This window comes from Condylura cristata, unplaced genomic scaffold (genome assembly GCF_000260355.1).
Source record: "Condylura cristata isolate star-nosed mole 26May11 unplaced genomic scaffold, ConCri1.0 scaffold00003, whole genome shotgun sequence".
NCBI lineage: Eukaryota > Metazoa > Chordata > Mammalia > Eulipotyphla > Talpidae > Condylura > Condylura cristata.
The window spans coordinates 19,365,222-19,383,063 of record NW_004567104.1 but is presented as its reverse complement, the minus strand read 5'-3'; the positions used below and the strand labels follow the sequence as shown (position 1 = coordinate 19,383,063).

Here is a 17,842-nt window from a genome sequence, read left to right as displayed (position 1 = left end):
CCCCACCCTCCCCCAGGGTAAAACTAACTTTTGCATAGTTCCTGTTTGGAAGCTGTTATAAGCCCAAAGAAGTCAACAGTTTGCCTTCCTTAAGGGATGGAGCCAGGTCACCCTGAAGCGTTGTTCAGTTACCCTGCCTCCCATCAGGTGTCCTGTTCCTGAGAAAGACTCCTGGGATTCTTTCCCGTTGTTGAAATCAACAAAACCTGAATTCACCCTTTCCAGGGCTGAGAAGCTGTTTTGTCACATGCTCTTGTATGCAAAAGTGAAAGTTTGGACAAAGCTTTCACCCACTCTTAATAACCTGACTCAAGAGCAGTTCCAATTCTGAGCTGTAAGCTTTAGTGACAGTGACTATGAAGAAGCAGCCGTTTTATTGGTACATCTACCCAGGAATCTTATTAGAAGAAACAAAGAGCTAGAAAATGCCTTATAAAGTATAGGAAAGATGATTCCTTGCTCCTTGAAAATAAAGCAAGGTCAGCTGAATTGAAAAAATGTAAGTAAGCAGCAGCCTTCTGAGATCACTTTTGTTGGATTCAAGCCACAAAACTGTGGGTCTCCCCATGAGCCCCTCACAACATCAGCATCTGCTTGAGTGCCTCATTAGTGTTGAGTGTGGGACTTCTATAGTAATACTGCTGGTGGCATTTCTGCCCCAGAGAAATGCTAGTCTTATTCAGTTAAATGCTTGTATACATAGTATATACATATTATTTTCCATAGTTACATAATATCTAATCTACATTGTATTTTTATTGCTTCTTTCTCAAAGGATCTAAATCGCTAGTCCTTTACAATCATAGTTTTGCCAAGTCTTCCAGGTATGGGTAGAAAAGACTCAAATGAAATTGCTTCTACAGCTTGTTGGCTCCTCAGTTTATTCTTAGCTAACATCTAATAGACATTCTGTTTTTGTTCTTGTTTTTTTTTTTTTTTCCCAAAGTGAATCTGATCTCTCTGTCAGTCCTTGGTTAAAGTTTCAGTGTTAATTTATTGCATCAGTAGGCATGATGGAACTTAACCATTGTTTAGTTCTCTAACTGCCTTAGGTGATCTATCTCTTCAAATAGTCCACTGTTCATTTGGCCCAAGAAACCCTACAAAATTATGCAGGGCAAGAGGTTCAAAGCTTCATATTCATTTTAAGAACACTTGTGAAACTGCCCTCACTATGGGGGGCACACACATACAAAAAGCCACCATGTATCTGAAGGATTTCATTCCACAGAAACAGCCTGTGCCATTCCAGTGTTATCAGAGTGTTGTCTATCAGGCCACACAGTGATACTGAACAAAGGGGTCAGTGACCCAAAAAGAGTACTGCATTTTGACTGCATCTGCTTTAAAATGCCAAGTTCAGTAATGCTGAACTCAAGAGTAGATTCTCTGCCTATTGAGCATAGCCAGGTAAACAAAGCCCAAGATGTGGTATTTACAAAGCTCATGGCCAGGTTAATCCCAGCATGAGCTCTCCCTGCAGCATATAGAGGATCCTTCCTGCAAAAATAGCAGATTGGGCCCTCCCTGGTGGCACAGCGGGTTAAAGCACAGCACTGAGAATCTAAAGCCACTTCCGCATGAGTTCGATTCCCCGCCTGCCCAGGAGGTGACCACATGGCGTGGCAGACCTCTCCTGACTCACCCGCTACTCCCCTCAGCAGTGTACTTCGTCGATCTGCCTGTTCTGCTCCCCACTCTGTCTCTGGTGAAGCTTCTTGTCACCCCTGAGCCTCTGGCCTATACCCCAGTACTGTATGCACAAATGGATAAATCTTAAAAAAAAAAAAAAAAAAAACAAAAAACCAGATTGCTCCTAAAACAGAAGGGGAGGTTACACAGGAAAAAAGAAATTGAAAAAATAAAGACTTATCCCCCAGGACTAATTTCAGAATAAAATAAATGCAAATGAAAGTAAAAGAAAAATATCATAGTCCTTAATGGATTTCTATCTTAAGATACCTCTAGTGATTTAATCTCTGTTTCTCTATTACTTATTAATACAAGAACTCAGACTAAACTTGTATGTTTTAAAACTGAGAAGCATCTTTAAGATCACCTCTTGTACAGCACTGATTCCTGAGTTGTAAAGTGAAAGTTGGTTCTTGAGAAAACCAAAAAAAATCTTAGCTGTTGCGATGGTTGGTGGCCTTCCCCTTGTATAAAATCTTACTTCTTAGTAAGTTTTCTGATTAAGTGATAATAAAAGAAAAAAGATTAAGAAATACTGACATATCCATGGGGATTACAACTGAGATGGAAAAATATACAAAATGAAGAATGATATAAAAAAATTATGTTTATGGTGTAAAAAAATAAAATTGGGAAAAAGAAATACTGACATATAAAGTGACCTTCTGGAGTTCCCAGCAGTTGGTGAGTAAGGACTCTTCTTGGTCTACAAACAACATTCTTTGTTTCCCTGAGTAGCTCTTTTCTTTTACTTCTCAGAGCTTCAGTGTTCAAACCTGATTTATCAAGAGTTGATTCATTCATTGTTTTTTGGGTTTTCTTTTTTTAGGATTTTATTTATTTTTATATAGATGAATTAGGGTACAAACAAGAGGTGCGAGGGAGGGGGCCAGGAGGAGTGAGAAAATTGACACTATGGAGCAGAACAGGCAGATTTACCGAAGTACACTGCCTAGGGGAGCAGGCAAGACAGGCCCTGTGTCACCTCCCCTGGTTGGGAATCTTACCAGTGTTGCAGTGGCGGATAGCTTCATACTGCTGAACCTTAACCCCTTGCACCACTAGGGAGGCACCCTCAATCAGTGCCTTTCAAAATTTAGTTTGACTAGTATATTTTTAATAAAATGGAATCATATAGAATGTATCCAAACATAAGAAAAGTCTTACTTCACTAGCTTTTGTGTGTATATTTGGTTTCTGTAAAGTCAAATACAGCTTTTACTTTGGGTTCTAGTCAAAAAAAATTTGGGAGGGCCTTCCTTGTGGTGCAAAGGGTTAAGTCGCAGCACTATGAAGCACTCTGCAGCCACTACAGCACAAGTTCCATCCCTAGCCAGAGAGCTGACCCACATGGCCCAGCAGACCTCTCCTGACCCACACACTGCTCCCTTCAGCAGTGTATTTCAGTAGATCTGCCTGTTCTGCTCCCCGCTCTGTCTCTGGTGAATCTTCTCACCCCTCCTCCCCACACCTCTGGCCTATACCCCAGTTCTTTTATGCATAAATAAATAAATCCTTTTTTTGAGAAAAAAAATAAATACATGATTTTGAAATGCCCTGATTTTTCTATACATCTCTGACTTGTATTCATAGCCAACCTCAGTAATAAGTATGATAAGTGATTTTCTCAAGAACAGATTGTACCTGGGAGAACAATCAGAACTGTAACCTTTGATTTCCATTGTTTAACTAAGGTCTTATCTGTACTTGGTTTAAAATTATTAAAGTTATAGTATTTTGAAATGCTATAGTGGTGAAGCTTACATATCCTGTTTTATTATAATTCCATTTAATTCATCTTATAGGAAATGGACATGGAAGCAAAGAACCATGAAGTATGCAACAACCACAGGTACCAAGTCTTTGTTGTTCTTTGGCTTTGCTGCCACTTGTGAACTAAGCAGCTAATTAATGTTTATTCTCTTAATTTGTGCATGTTAGATTGAGTGTTTACATACTTTTGAAGTTTTGGGTTTTCATGATAATTTGCTTAGTTATGGTTTTCACCTCTATATGTCAAATTGTTCTTGCTATTGAGTCTAAAATATATAGGGAAATAATTGAGACATTTTGATGTATGTCTTCATTCTCCCCGCATGTGTTTTACTTGGAAGGACATAATAATGAATGATGTCAGTGCTTTAATACAATTTTTTCAAGTAGCAGAATCTTTTTTTCAAATAAAATTTTACATGGAATTCTCAACTACAAAAACATATAAAAGTGTCGGGGACGTGCCCCAATTTAGGCTGTTAAGAGGCTGACACAGTCAGGGTCCTAAAGTGGGAACGAAGTTGGCGAGCTGATATTCCAAAAATTGGGGAGTAAAGGGGAGCGGGAGTGAGGAAGACACGGGAGTCAGGATTTGGATGCAAATCTTCCTGCTCTGCCTTCAGCAGAGGTTTATTTTACACATTTCAAGCAGGCGGAGGGATGACATTAGCATATGAAAGGGACCGATCGCAATCACCTTTTTTCTAATAATAGTCTGGGGTCCTTTTGAACTTTACTTGAGATTATAGCATGTTAAAATCAACCTATCAAGGTTAAAACAGGTACATAGATGCACAACGTTTAAGACTAATATTACTATAGTGAAGATTAACTAAAATAAAGTCCCTTAAGCCTTATCTACTACTTAATGGTTTTTTCTTCTACTTGAGACATCCTAGGAGGTAAAGTGAGGGCAGGAAAAGGAAATTTCTTGTAAATCAAATTACAGTAAAGTTCTTTGAAAAAATTTGTTAGAAAGTTTTTAAGTGAATTTCCTTGAAGTCTAGACAGTAAAAAGAGTAATTAGCTCTGAATAGGAGACTTAGGTGACTTTCCTTACCTAAAGACTAGGTAGTAGAATCCTGAAAGACTAGTTAGAAGACTTATGTGAATTCTTTTGAAGTGTAGCAGGTAGAAAACCTAATTAGCTCTGAATAGGCAACTTGGATGAATTTCCACATCTAAAGGCCAGACTGAAGAAAGTTTGAGTGATTCTTTAGAAACTGAATAGAAGGCTAGGTGAGAGAGTAAAGTGATAAGATTCCGGTTTTCCTCCATCCGGCAGTGAGAAAGACTTTGCAGTAACAGCCATTTTGCTTTTATTAATCAGCCAGTTGTCAAGTCACTTTTGACTTCAAGAGGAATTTCTCACCCTGATGCAGTTCTTGCTTGTCAGGGCCAGGTAGTGCCTTATGAGGCTGAGGTAATCCAATTATAAGCTAAAGGTTGCTCAGAATTTTTTTTTTTTTAAGATTTATTTATTTATTCATAGAGAATTGGGGTACAGGCCAGAAATGCGGAGGGTGAGAGGATTCACCAGAGACAGAGTGGGGAGCAGCACAGGGCGATTGAGGAAGTACATTGCTGAGGGGAACAGCAGGCAGGTCAGGAGAGTTCTGCCGCGCCATGTGGTCACCTCCGGGGCAGGCGGGGATCGAACTCATGCAGAAGTGGCTTTAGCTTCTTAGTGCTATGCTTTAACCAGGAAGGGCCCTGCTCAGAATATTTTGATATTACGATTATACAAAAAAGGGAGGTCATAACATAAGTCAGTGTGAAAAGTCTGATTTTTCAAAGCATTTCCCCTCCATCTGTACCGTGTCTGTTGACAGAGGTTGCATAGCTTGTGTCATCAAAGAATAATTTTTAGTAGATGATATGTAGCCTGTTCCCCAACAGATATGCATGCACACTTCATCCTAGTGGTTCCTGTGTCCTGTGACAATCCTTTGGCCTACAAAGTGTCAAAGAACATTTATATGTGTGCGATGATGAAAGTGTGTTTTATTTTATGAATATAGTAGCATATCATGGCACCAATGCCAGGAACGGGTGTAGTGCTCACTTTTATTGCAAGAGTTGCAAGTCCCTGTGTACTAGGTGATAGAGGCAGTGGGCAGAGTTCTGGAGTGAAGCCAGTCTGGGCTCAAATCCTGGATCCATTATGTCTTTTAACTGTGTATTTTCCTGACAGTATCCTCTCTTTCCATCATAGTTTCTTCTTTAAAAGTGAGATGGATAATAATAGTATCTACTTTCTAGGATTACTGTGAGGATTTAACTCCTCAGATTGAGTCTTTAACACAAGTCCTAGGACACAGAAATGACTCACTAAAGAATAGTTGTTAGTGTGGCCTCCCTGCTGGTGTAAAGGGTTAAAGCACAGTTCTATGAAGCTATGCTGCAGCCACTTAGCAAGAGTTCAATCCCCAGCTAGGGGCAGCAGACCTCTCCTCTCTCGCCCACTGCTCCCCTCAGCTCCCCTCAGCAGTGTATTTCAGTCAGTCTAGCTCTTATGTTCCCCACTCTGTCTCTGGTGAATCCTCATCCCACTCCATCTTCACTTCTGGCCTGTACCCCAGTTCTTGTATGTATTAGTAAATAAAAAATCTTTAATAAAATAAAATATAGAGTAGTTACTAGTAACTGGGATTTTTCACAGCTTTTATAATTTGATCTTTTGTATGACACTATCTTTTCATTTTAAGTTGAAAACTGAATAGTTAAAAGTTTATGTCAATCAGGATATCTTGAATTTCAGTGTGACGAAAGCTGCACACTGTTGAATATTACTTAACATGGTTATTTAGATGCTGCTATGCTGTTAGAAAAACAAGTGTTTTAGATGTTGTAGAATATTTATTCCTGTTCTCATTGCTTGCTACCCAGTAACATTTGTGTTTCATTTTCATGGTGTTTTCAACAGGACGAAACATCACCAAGGTCCTTATTGCAAACAGAGGTGAAATTGCCTGCAGGGTGATGCGAACAGCCAGGAGAATGGGAGTACAGTCTGTGGCTGTTTATAGTGAGGCTGACAGGAATTCCATGCATGTAGACATGGTATGTTAAAACCTGGAAGTCAAATTTTGTAAGTGATTATATTTGTTTATTGTTAAGTCAGTGTTTAGATCTTTATGTTGATATTTGTAGATGCTAATGTCATCAGTAGTTTAGTAGATAAGTTCAGACATCTTATTACTAATTCCTCTAGTGACATTTTCCAAACATAATACTAGTTGAACTAAACAGTGTGCTTTGTTGTATCGTTGACTTATATACAAGACTCTGTATCATCAAGGGTTGATGAAAACCATTCACAGAATGTGACTCATCCAGGCTGCACTTTTAGTGACACGTATCCAAATCCCTGATACACCAAGAGAAGGTTGAGGGTTCTAGTCTTAGCAACTACTACCTACTGGCCAAAGAGTCTTAGACAATTTATTTAATGTTTCTGAGCCTTAGCTTAACTGTGAAGTCATAACTAAAAGGGCCGTATTTTCCTGAGGTTTGTGTTACCTGTTGATACTAGCTATATCTTTATACACCAGACAGAACCTAAGAAGGATGCATTCAACTATTGACCTTCTTACCTTCTTCAGGCCTGGAGCAATGCTCTGAGCATATTGACATAAAATTGTTGTGACCAGCTTCTCCTGGTTTTCAGCATTGTCCGGCAAACCTATTGATTCTTACTTTTCTTTTTCATTTTGTTCAATGATCAAATTTGTTTTACTGCGTTCTAATCTCTAGCGCTCCTTCTACCCACCTATTCTCAATATGTGATCTGATTTCACAGAAAAAGAAGTGTGTTTCCTACCACAAAGTGTGCTTGCCTGTTTTGTATCTTACCCACTTCCTTTCTGAGGCCGGATGTAACCTGTGCTCTGACTCCTTCTCTCATCTTTTCAAGAATCCTCCATATTTTCTTTTATCACTATAGTCTCCCAGATCACCTACTCCTATGGCTCTGCTGAAACCCCTTGTCTAGCTGAGGTGGGAATGATCCGTCCAACTACAAAGTCAACATCTATCACTGGCTGGATCACAAGTACCAGACTAATACGGCTGGCTTGAACTCATGGCCTTTCATCTGTTCTAAACCTGCTTTTCTTTCACATTTACCCAACCTAGTAGATGGCAACACCACTGCCAGAGATCGAGGAGTCTTTGAATATATCTTCCTCTTTTTTCCCACTATACAGCCTTCACCTCCTCTCTCTAAACAAGCACCAAGTGCTATTCCATTTCCCAAATATTTTACACTTCTTCAGCTCTCTGCCACTTGGACTTTAAGGTCAAAGTCAGTATTATTTCTTACCAGTCAAATGCTGTCACCCCATCAGAGACCTTCCTACTTCCACTGTTGGCTCTATCCCAAATTTCCCAAAATGATAGTTTAAAATAAAAATCATTACCCTCTGCTTTAATGCTGTAAACCTTTTGCTGATTCATCATACTAACAATAATTGGAAAAGATAAAAGGTGTTCAATATTAGTTAGAGTGTTAGAAATTAGTGTGTTGATGGAAATGTATTGGTGATATCATTTGAGGGAATAATTAACCAGTAATAACTAAAATTTCCATTCCACAAAGCACAAATCCATTTTTCATCTGGAGAATGTGAATAATATCACAAAGGCAAAGGAGCATTTTGATACTGTCCCCTCCCTCATCCAAGCCCCTTATAGATACAACCTCTGTGATCAACATGGGCATATTTTCACATATCGTTATATACCCAGCCATGCAAACATTCCCCTAGATCTCTCTCCAGAGACCTGTTTGCATATATACAAGTTGAAGCATGTACCAAATTGCTGCAGTATTTGCTGTTATAACCTATATGACTGTGAAGAGCTTTATGGTAAAATGAACTATGATGCCTCCATATTGCTGGTATTATACAATTGTTATAAAAAAAAAAGGGGCATGTGTGTTTATATAAATTTGTATTGAGAAATAGAAATATGGGGCCTCCCCTCCCTGGTGGTGCAGCGGGTTAAAGCACAGCACTGAGAGGCTAAAGCCACTTCAGCATGTGTTTGACCCTGCCCCAGAGGTGATCCACATGCGTGGCAACCTCTCCTGCACCCACTGCTCCCCTCAGCGGTGTGCTTTGTCAGTCTGCCTGTTCTGCTCCCCACTCTGCCTCTGGGGAATCCTCTCACTGTCCCTGTACCTCTGACCTGTACCCTAGTGCTGTATGCATAAATAAATAAATCTTTTTTAAAAAATAAAATAAATTAAATTAAAAAAGAAATAATGGGCCTCCCATTCATTGCACAGGGTTAAGTTTCAGCACTATGAAGCTATCTACAGCCACTGTAGCATGAGTTTGATCTCATCCCCTGTACCCAGCTCTTATATGCATAAATAACATAAATAAATAAATCTTTAAAAAATATATATATTCATGTGTGAAAATATGCCCATGTTGATCACAGAGGTTGTTGATCTACAGGGGCTTGGATGGAGGAGGGGACAGTATCAAAATGCTCCTTTGCCTTTGTACTGTTATTCACACTTTCCAGATGAAGAATGCATTTGTGCATTGTGGAATGAAAAATTATAAAATCGACTGGAAAAACTTGTGAGTCCCCTTGGGAAACTCATCCCAGTCTCACAAGGCCACTGAAATCTGTGCCCCCAGCTATCCAGCCAACAGTTAATTCCTGCCCCTTTGCTCACTGTGCTCTAATCACACTAACCTCCTTCACTCCTTCAGATATACCAGGTCTCTTCCTTCCTCAAGACCCTTCCTCTGCACCCATCTTCATTCCCATTTCTAGCTTGCCCCTCCCCCATTTTCCTGGCCAAGTCCTGATCATTCTGCAGGTATCTTCCTCCTCAGTGTTTCCCTGACCACCTACAGGCCTGATTGATCTTCCTCTTACCTGCAACATATACGTTGTTTTTCCTTCCTGGCCTTTATCACAGTTGTCATTGATGCCTGTATCTCCCTCTCAGGGACATTCATTTTGTTTATTGTGGTGCATACAGTTCCAGCCTCAATACATAACACATAGTAAGCATTCAGTAAGTATTTGAATGAAATTTTCTGTTTTCTTCAAGGGATGTTATGGTTGTGTGAAAATTTAAAAGGAATAGTATAAATCATCCACAAATATATGAAAGGAACATTATCACCATAGTCTGTAAGCAATTTTGTTTTTTGCTGTACACATCTATTTTATTTCTTGTCTTCTCAAATTGCAAATTTTTGACCTGAAGTACATTTAAAGTTATTGTTACTAATGCTATTGTTTTCTCCTAAGATACTTTAATTTCACTCAAGTATAGGGCTTATACATAAAAATCAAGTACTCATGTAAATGAGTCTAATGCTGACTTCTTATTGTAACATAGACATTGAGTTGGTACTTCTCCTCAACTCTTGACTTGTTTGTGGAGAGCCATCATTTTATTTATAGCAACAAAATGACCCTGAAGCAGTTCTATAGCAGATACTAGCTGTGTGGGTTTTTAATGTTTCTTAAACAGGCAGATGAAGCATATTCCATTGGCCCAGCTCCCTCACAGCAGAGCTACCTTTCTATGGAGAAAATCATCCAAGTGGCCAGGATCTCTGCTGCACAGGTAAAAGTCACATCACCAAAGATATGAGACACTCAGGAGAGGAGGGGAGGTGGAGAGTAGAGGATAAGAGGGGTGAAGGGAGGGTGGAAGAGAGGAGAAAATAATGGAGTGTGGAGGACTGTGTGCACTTGGTTGTGGGAAAACCAGGGTGACCTCACCTAAGGGGAGAACTTTTGTGAAACTTATAAACAAGGATATTTAAAAATAAATTTTAAAATGTATTTTTTTAAAAAATAAAAAGGCCAAAAGAACTTAAAAAAGAAATTCGTGGGCCCTCCCTGGAGGCACAACTGGTTAAAGCACAGTACTATGAAGCTATCACACCCCTGCAGCAGGAGTTCGACCCCTGGCCAGGGAAGTGACCCCCATGGTGCGGCAGACTTCTCGGGCCCCACCCGCTGCTCCCCTCAGTAGTGTATTTCATTGGTCTGTCTGTTCTGCTCCCCACTGTCTTTGGTGAATCCTCTCACCCCCCACACCTGGTCTGTACCCCAGTTCTGAATGCATAAATAAATAAATCTTTAGGGGGGAAAATTTAAATTTTATTATAAAAAGGTGATAAGATTTGTAATGCAAAAGGCAACTTTGTACAATTTAAGCAAAATTATTTCTTAGATGAAGAAATCTTTTTCTAAATTTACTCTTCCCAAGATTTTTACATTTGATTTTTGAGTTATCAGTGTAAATCTTTTTCTTCTTGATTTCCTAATTTCACTCTAAGGCCTAACTGCCTGGGTTTCTAATATCCTAGGCACAGAACTTTGATGTTATTATATTACTTCTTTGTCCTTCAAAATAAAAGAGGAACTAACTTGTAGGGAATTTTTTTTTAAATATTCCCTACAAGTAATTTTCTTAGTCACACAGCCAGACCCTTTGGTCTCTTATCTGGATTTCTGACTCTCAGCTGCATCTAAATCAGTTCTCTATACTGCTGTGTTTCTAAAACACTAGTTTTGTTATTATCCTCTGTGTCTCTCAAGCAAATTTTCAGTGGTTATAAGATAGAGTTCAAACTCTGAAAAGTTTTCAATACTTGTCAAAACTTAATTGATTTCTCATTGCTCTCTCTGTATTATAGCTACACTTTTCTCTGTCTCCTTATACCATACATGTTTCTTCTCCTAAGCATTTGCACATATTGTTCTACCAGCCTGAAATGCTCTTTTCTTCCTTTTAACATTCATAGTTTGGTCCCCTCAGCAATCATTCACTTGTCTTCTGCTTTGTGCCTGCTAAGCATAGAAACTGAGATGAACAGGATAGATACAGTTCCTTCCCCCCAGCTATGAGACAGATAATAAACCTCAAAATAAATACTTAATACAACTAAGAGTGTTCCAAGTGTTATAAGTGGTTGGAAGAAAGTAAAGCCAGGTGGGGGATAAAGACCAGGGAGGGTGACAAATGGCCTCCTCTCTCAGTTGGCTCCCAGCTGGAACCAGCCACGTGACCAAAGAGGAAGGATCAGGTCTGGGGGCTTGAAAATAAGCTTGGTATTCAAGAAACGAGTGTTCCGATGTGGAGGGAGTAAAGGCAGTGAGGGGCTGTCTCATTGCATATTAAATCAGTAAAACTAAAGTTCCATTAAATTTCGAAGTTACTTCCACCAGCATTTGAAGGCGAGAAAGGAAAAAAAGACTGTTGAAATTACCTAGTGATAATAATGTCAGAAATGGATGCCCATCTGTTGGACTGCAAAAGGGTCTTGAGGAGGGACATTTTGCAGCCTATTAACCTAGATCCTTGTGGAGGGGCCCCACCCACCTGGCTGCGGGAGTAATGCAGCTGATTCTGGGTTTGACAAAAGAAGCCTAAGACTGAAACACTGCTGCTCAGCCTGAAGAATAGGGAAGCTTTTTCTGCTTGCACTTTACCCACTGTGGTTCCTGCTGGCAAAACCTAACAGGAAGCCATCCCTAGCAAAGATGTTTTGAAGATCACCATCACAAAGGCCAGTATGGACCCATGGGATGGGAGCTGAAAACCAGCTGTCACAGGAAGAAACCTGTAGGACCTGGTGAAGCAAAGAGGTGAAGGCAACCTCATTAGGGGTTTTACAGACCTTAAAGAGTTTGCATTTCACACTAAGTAGCTAGTGGAGTTTAAGCTGGGAAGTGATTAGATTTATATCTTGACAAGATCATTGTGGCTGCTGGTGGTTATGGATAGTGGGGAGAGACAAAGGTGGGCTTGACTCAAAGCTAGCAGAAGAATTAGGAGTTTACTGCAGCAGTCCTGCCCTTCACTGCCACCTGCGTTCTTCCTTCATAAAGCCTTTCATGTCTTTGCTAGTCAGCCAAGGACTGATTTGCTAGTCTCCTTAGCTACGATTTGCTGCCCCAGTCATTTTTATAGCTAGCTATTGTCAGGGTACAATTGAATAAAGTTCAAAAGGAAGCTCCCACTACTTGCCCAGAAGGCAGGTTGGGAGGCTGGCATAGATAAGGGGATTGATAAGTCTGCCTTGGGGACAAGGCCTTAAAACCCACCACTATGACCAGAGAAACCAGCCCAGCTCTAGGAATGCAGAAGCAGAAGCCAGAACATGTTTCTGTGCCCATGACCCATGGGAATCAGACCTCCTAGCAGATAAATGTGCCAACTGGCATCTCAAGAGGGAAAGTCTGAGAAAAGATTATGAAACAGCACTTCAAATCCTCCTGAGGGCACAGACTTCTCGTCTTGCCTGCTGGCTACTCTATCTCTGGTGAATTCTTTCACCAGCACCTCTACCTTCACCCCACCCACCCTGGTCTTCTCCCTTCCAGAGCGGTTATCTTAATTACTTGAATGCATATCTTGATTTCTCAGCTCCCTTTTGCTCTTAAGAGCCCACATCTGAGTGGATTAGACCTCCTAGTAACCCAAGAATTGGTACACACAGGGTCTTTAATTTGAATTAATGAATCCATTTTGTTTTGTATTAATTATTCCTACATTATTGTTCTCTTCTTTAATATCAACATTTCTACTCTGAATAACTTGGGCATTAATTTATACATACAGATGTTTAAAATATGCTTGGCTCTAAAACTTTTTTTAGTTATTTAGGAGCAAAAGATCCTGAGGAGGGAAAGGAAATAATACATGAACTTTATCTTTTTCGTTAGGAAAATAGTTATTTTAACATAAATCTCACTTTTTGTATTTATCATGCATTTGAGCATACTTAACATAGTATTGTTAACCTCTATTTAACAAAATGAAATCTAATGTAGTAGATTACCTCACATCTAAAATCATCAAGTCTTGGTTTCCCAAGTGTGGTCCATGGTCATGATGGCGTTTTTTGGAGTTCAGGGTCCTTGGGTTCACTCTGGAAAAGGTTTCATCAGAACTCCCCTTTCAGTGGCATGCAGTGAGTTCCTAAGTTGCTCTATGAGACAGACATATACATACATACATACATACATACATACATACATACATACATACATACATACATACATACATACATACATAAATATATACATATATCTTTAAATATAACGGCAAAGTGTGTGTATGTATATAGACACACACATACACACACTTTGCCATTGTATTTAAAGAACAGGTTTATTAGGGAAAAGGGCAGAGGAGTAAAGGACTTTTGCATAGGCACAGGCATGCAGGGAGTGCTGCCCAGAGGGACAGTTGTGCTGAGAGGTCTGCATGAGCCAGGCAGGCAGACTGAGGAGAGCAGTCTCCGCTCAGTGCAGAGAAGCCCCTGCAGTTACAGATAACAGGCAGGCAGGAGGCTGCTGCCCTGCAGAGGGAGAGAGCAGGTGGAAAGAGGCACCTGCATAGTCACAGGTGGGCAGAGGACTGCTTTCTTAAGCCAGTGCAGAGACTGTCCTGATATAGTCCTTTTTTCTTTGGGAGGGGCTCACTCTTTTGTGGGGTGGCCTTTTTGCTGCTGATTTTGGAATCTCACAATGGGCCCAATCTCTGTATCTTTATCCTCAAGTCTGTGCTTCCAATATTCCCTAAAGCAGTCTGATAATAGAAGTCTCTCTGACTGGGTTCATGGTCATGTTAGTTCCTTCTGCCCCCACCTCCTTGCATATAAGTCAGGTTTTAACCTTGTGATGTCTCCTTCAGGTTTTCTATTTTCCTCATCAATATCATTTGGGAGTTGTTAGAATTGCAGTCTCAGGCCCCACCCAATCCCTAAGATTTACAACTTTGTATGGAATTTGCATTGTTATCAAGATTTCCAGCTGGTCTGAAAGGAAATGTCATCATTGAAAGAGAAAGGATCAAGGCTTCCCTGGTGTTACAAGGATGTTAAGTCTCAGCACTATGAAGCTATCCACAGTCAGTGCAATACAAGTTCAATCCCCCACATGGTGCAGCAGACCTCTCCTGTCTCACCCACTGCTCCCCTCAGCAGTGTATTTCAGTAGGTCTGCCTGTTCTGCTTCCCACTCTGTCTGGTGAATCTTCTCAACCCCTGCATCTCTGTCCTGCACCCCAGTTCTTATATGCATAAATAAATAAATCTTTTTTAAAAATTAAAGAGAATGGGTAAAACAAGTTTCCTGACTCCTATTCATCAGTACTGGCTGAATAGAAAGAACATTGTTGTCTTGCATTTTGCAGAGAGGGAAGGTTTTGCTTAATCACAAATTTCAGTTTGTTAAAACTCTTTTCTTATAGGCCAGCCAGCTTCCTTATATTATCATTGCTTTCTCCTCTAAGCAGGCTTCTCTCTCTTTTTTTTTTTTAAAGATTTTATTTTATTTGTGCATACAGAACTGGGATACAGGCCAGAGATGTGGAGGGTGAGAGAATTCACCAAAGACAGAGTGGAGTGCAGAACAGGCAGATCAACGAAATACACTGCTGAGGGGAGCAGCGGGAGGGTCAGGAGAGGTCTGCCACGCCATGTGGTCACCTCCGGGGCAGGCGGGAATCGAACTCATGAGGAAGCGGCTTTAGATTCTCAGTGCTGTGCTTTAAGCCGCTGCGCCACCAGGGAGGGCCGCAGGCTTCTCTTTTTAAGTGAAAATCCACTCCCTTCTTAGTGACACCTCTCAGAGACTATTTTTTCATTTTAAATAACAACTGTCTAGAAATGTATGATATGCTTCTTACAGAGACTTTGTCACAACTGTGCCTGTTTGGATAAGTGTTATGTTAGGTGGTTGTAATATAGTGGAAGCAAGCACAGGGCAGATTCACTATTGATTTGGGCAGATGGATAAAGAGAGTCCTGGGGCCCTTGGTGGATTTTCAGGCTTTAATGCTCTCTTAAGGAACCAAGTACACAGGCATACCAGGTAGGGAGGCAGGTAGACAGCTGAGCCTTCCAGCTCCCTATGAATCGTCACCTTCCTCTCGCCTCTTCCTGGCATTCCCTTTCTCACAGCATCTAGTGATCTCCTCTGCAGTCATGCCACTCATCCCGCTGCTGCTGCTTTGGCTACTCTTATACCTGCCTCAGGTGTGCATACTTACAAATGTACACACACCCAGGCTTCAGATACCCCAGTCATATACACATGCCCTGTGCCCATGCTCCCAAGCACCTTCTGCATTAACATGCGCAATAGCCACAGAGGTGAGTGGCATAAAAAAACTGAACACAAACAATGAGGAAAAATAATTTTCACACATTTTGCCTGGACATTCAAGATTTGAAATGGTTTGCAAATATTACAGGTAGCAAAACAGGGAATATGGGTCTATTTTGAGGGATAGGGATTGGAATTGTCAGAAAATTTAGGCTCAGGAAAGCTACTTTAGTTCTTGGCAGCTGTGATCAAAAGGAGAATTCATGAGTTATAACTTACAAAAGCTTTCTAGTAAAAGGATAATTGCCAATTGGAGTAAAGATTACCTTAATTTTGACTTTAAAGAAGAAACTTACTGATCATACTAACAAAGAATAACTTGCATATAGTGATTTTTGCAAGTTTTCCCAAAATGTAGAGTTCTTAATGTAGCTATTTTGACATAGGCTTTTTTTTTTTTTTAAAGATTTATTTGTTCATATAGAACTGGGGTACAGGCCAGAGGCTCAGGGGCGGCGAGAGGCTTCACCAGAGACAGAGTGGGGAGCAGAACAGGCAGATCGATGAAGTTCACTGCTGAGGAGAGCAGCCGGTGGGTCAGGAGAGGTCTGCGGCGCCATGTGGTCACCTCTGGGGCAGGCGGGACTCGAACTCATGCAGAAGTGGCTTTAGCTTCTTAGTGCTGTGCTTTAACCCGCTGTGCCACCAGGGAGGACTCCCCGACATAGGCTTTTTTTTATAGATGCTAGAGTAAATTTACAGGTAAGCTAATTTTCTGGTGAGCTGCCTGGTAATATAGCAGTATTGAGAGAATTGGAAGATAAACTAGTAGACATGTTTAGTAGGCTGGTTCTTTTGCATGTCAGTTGTCTTTGACCTTTTCTTGCTGGGAAAAGGTAGTAGTAAACCCTGGCTGCAGATTTGAATGACCTGAGGAGCCTTGTAAAGCTAATGAAGCTAGTGCCTTGGGTGAAGTGCCTGGAGTGACCTGGAAGGAAGCATAAAGGTATTTTTTGGAATGCAATATTTTGTTTCTTTACCCTATTGCTGGCCACACAGGTGCATTCAGTTTGTGAGAACTGTGTTGTCTGTAATAGCTGTACACATGATGCGCAACTGTCTGTGTGTATATTATTCCTTAGTGAAAAGTTAGAAAAAAAACTTTTTCTCAGCTCTCAGCCATTCAGTTATCTGGATTATCACCCACGCATGAATGTTTGTATAAATGGGCTCCACTTTCGTTTAACATGCCATCAGGAATGAATAACTTTATTGCATATATTTTGAATCACTGACAAGTAACTTTAAAGAGTTAGCAAGTTATTAACTAAAAACTGGTAATCCATGTGGTTGACCAAAAGGAAATCCTTATGTCTCAAGTATCAAAGGTATGGTAGGAAAGGCTTAGTTAGTAGCAAGATTTTAAGGCTGTGACTTAAAGAAAGAAAAGAAAGCATCTCATTTCTGTTTGAAGGTGGTCTACAACAAGAACTTTTGATCGCTTTATATGCATGAATAAGTAGAGTAAAAAATATAAACTAAGAATGAAAAAAATGATTTTGGCAAAGAGGGGTAGGAGATAGCAGTTTTTATTTCTTTGCTTTTAAAGACATGTTAATACTATGGCATGAAAAATCTAAATAAGCATGCGATCCTGTGACCTAACAAAGTGAATTGGTAGCTAAATGTCAATATATGCTTGATGATTAGGAATTTAGTGCTCTAACAACCATAGAATTTTTTTTCCTTTTAACTCATGTATATGCTCACAAATACTCTGATTTGGACATAGCAAATTGTTCCTGTAAGGAGAAATTAAACTTCTTTTTTTTTTTCAGTTATTAAATTTCAGTGTCACTTAAAGATCTTTTCAAATTTTTTATTTATATATCTATTTACATTATTGTTCATTTAACAACAATGTTTACTTCCCCTCCACCCCACCCCCTCCTTCTGATCCCTCTCTGTCCCTCTCTCCTGTAGGATCTCTCTGGTGTATAATTGTCTGTTTTTGTTTTGTTGTGTTTCATATTGTAATAACAATATGCTTCCCCCCCCATGTCTTATTTGGTTCTCTTAAATTCCTCCTATAAATGAAACCATTTGATATTTTTATTTTTCCTTCTGACTTATTTCAGTGAGCATAATCCCTTCCAGCTCCATCCATGTTGCTGCACATGGCATGAGTTTAAGAAATTAAACTTCTTGAGGCCCTTCCTAGAATGTGTGATCGAATTTTATTTTTATTAGAAGATAACTTCTTTTCTTTTTA

General features: G+C 40.0%; 1 protein-coding gene across 2 annotated transcripts in view; it reads left to right on the top strand.

Annotated features, from left to right (window-relative positions):
- Positions 1–17,842, top strand: part of MCCC1 (methylcrotonoyl-CoA carboxylase 1 (alpha)) — a 59,976-nt gene that overhangs the window by 675 nt on the left and 41,459 nt on the right. For both annotated transcript variants that reach the window (XM_004675017.2, XM_012734369.1), the window contains exons 2-4: positions 3,498–3,544; positions 6,392–6,528; positions 9,974–10,069. In XM_004675017.2, coding sequence (XP_004675074.1) covers positions 3,498–3,544; positions 6,392–6,528; positions 9,974–10,069 — 280 coding nt within the window. The remainder of the gene's footprint in view (positions 1–3,497; positions 3,545–6,391; positions 6,529–9,973; positions 10,070–17,842) is intronic.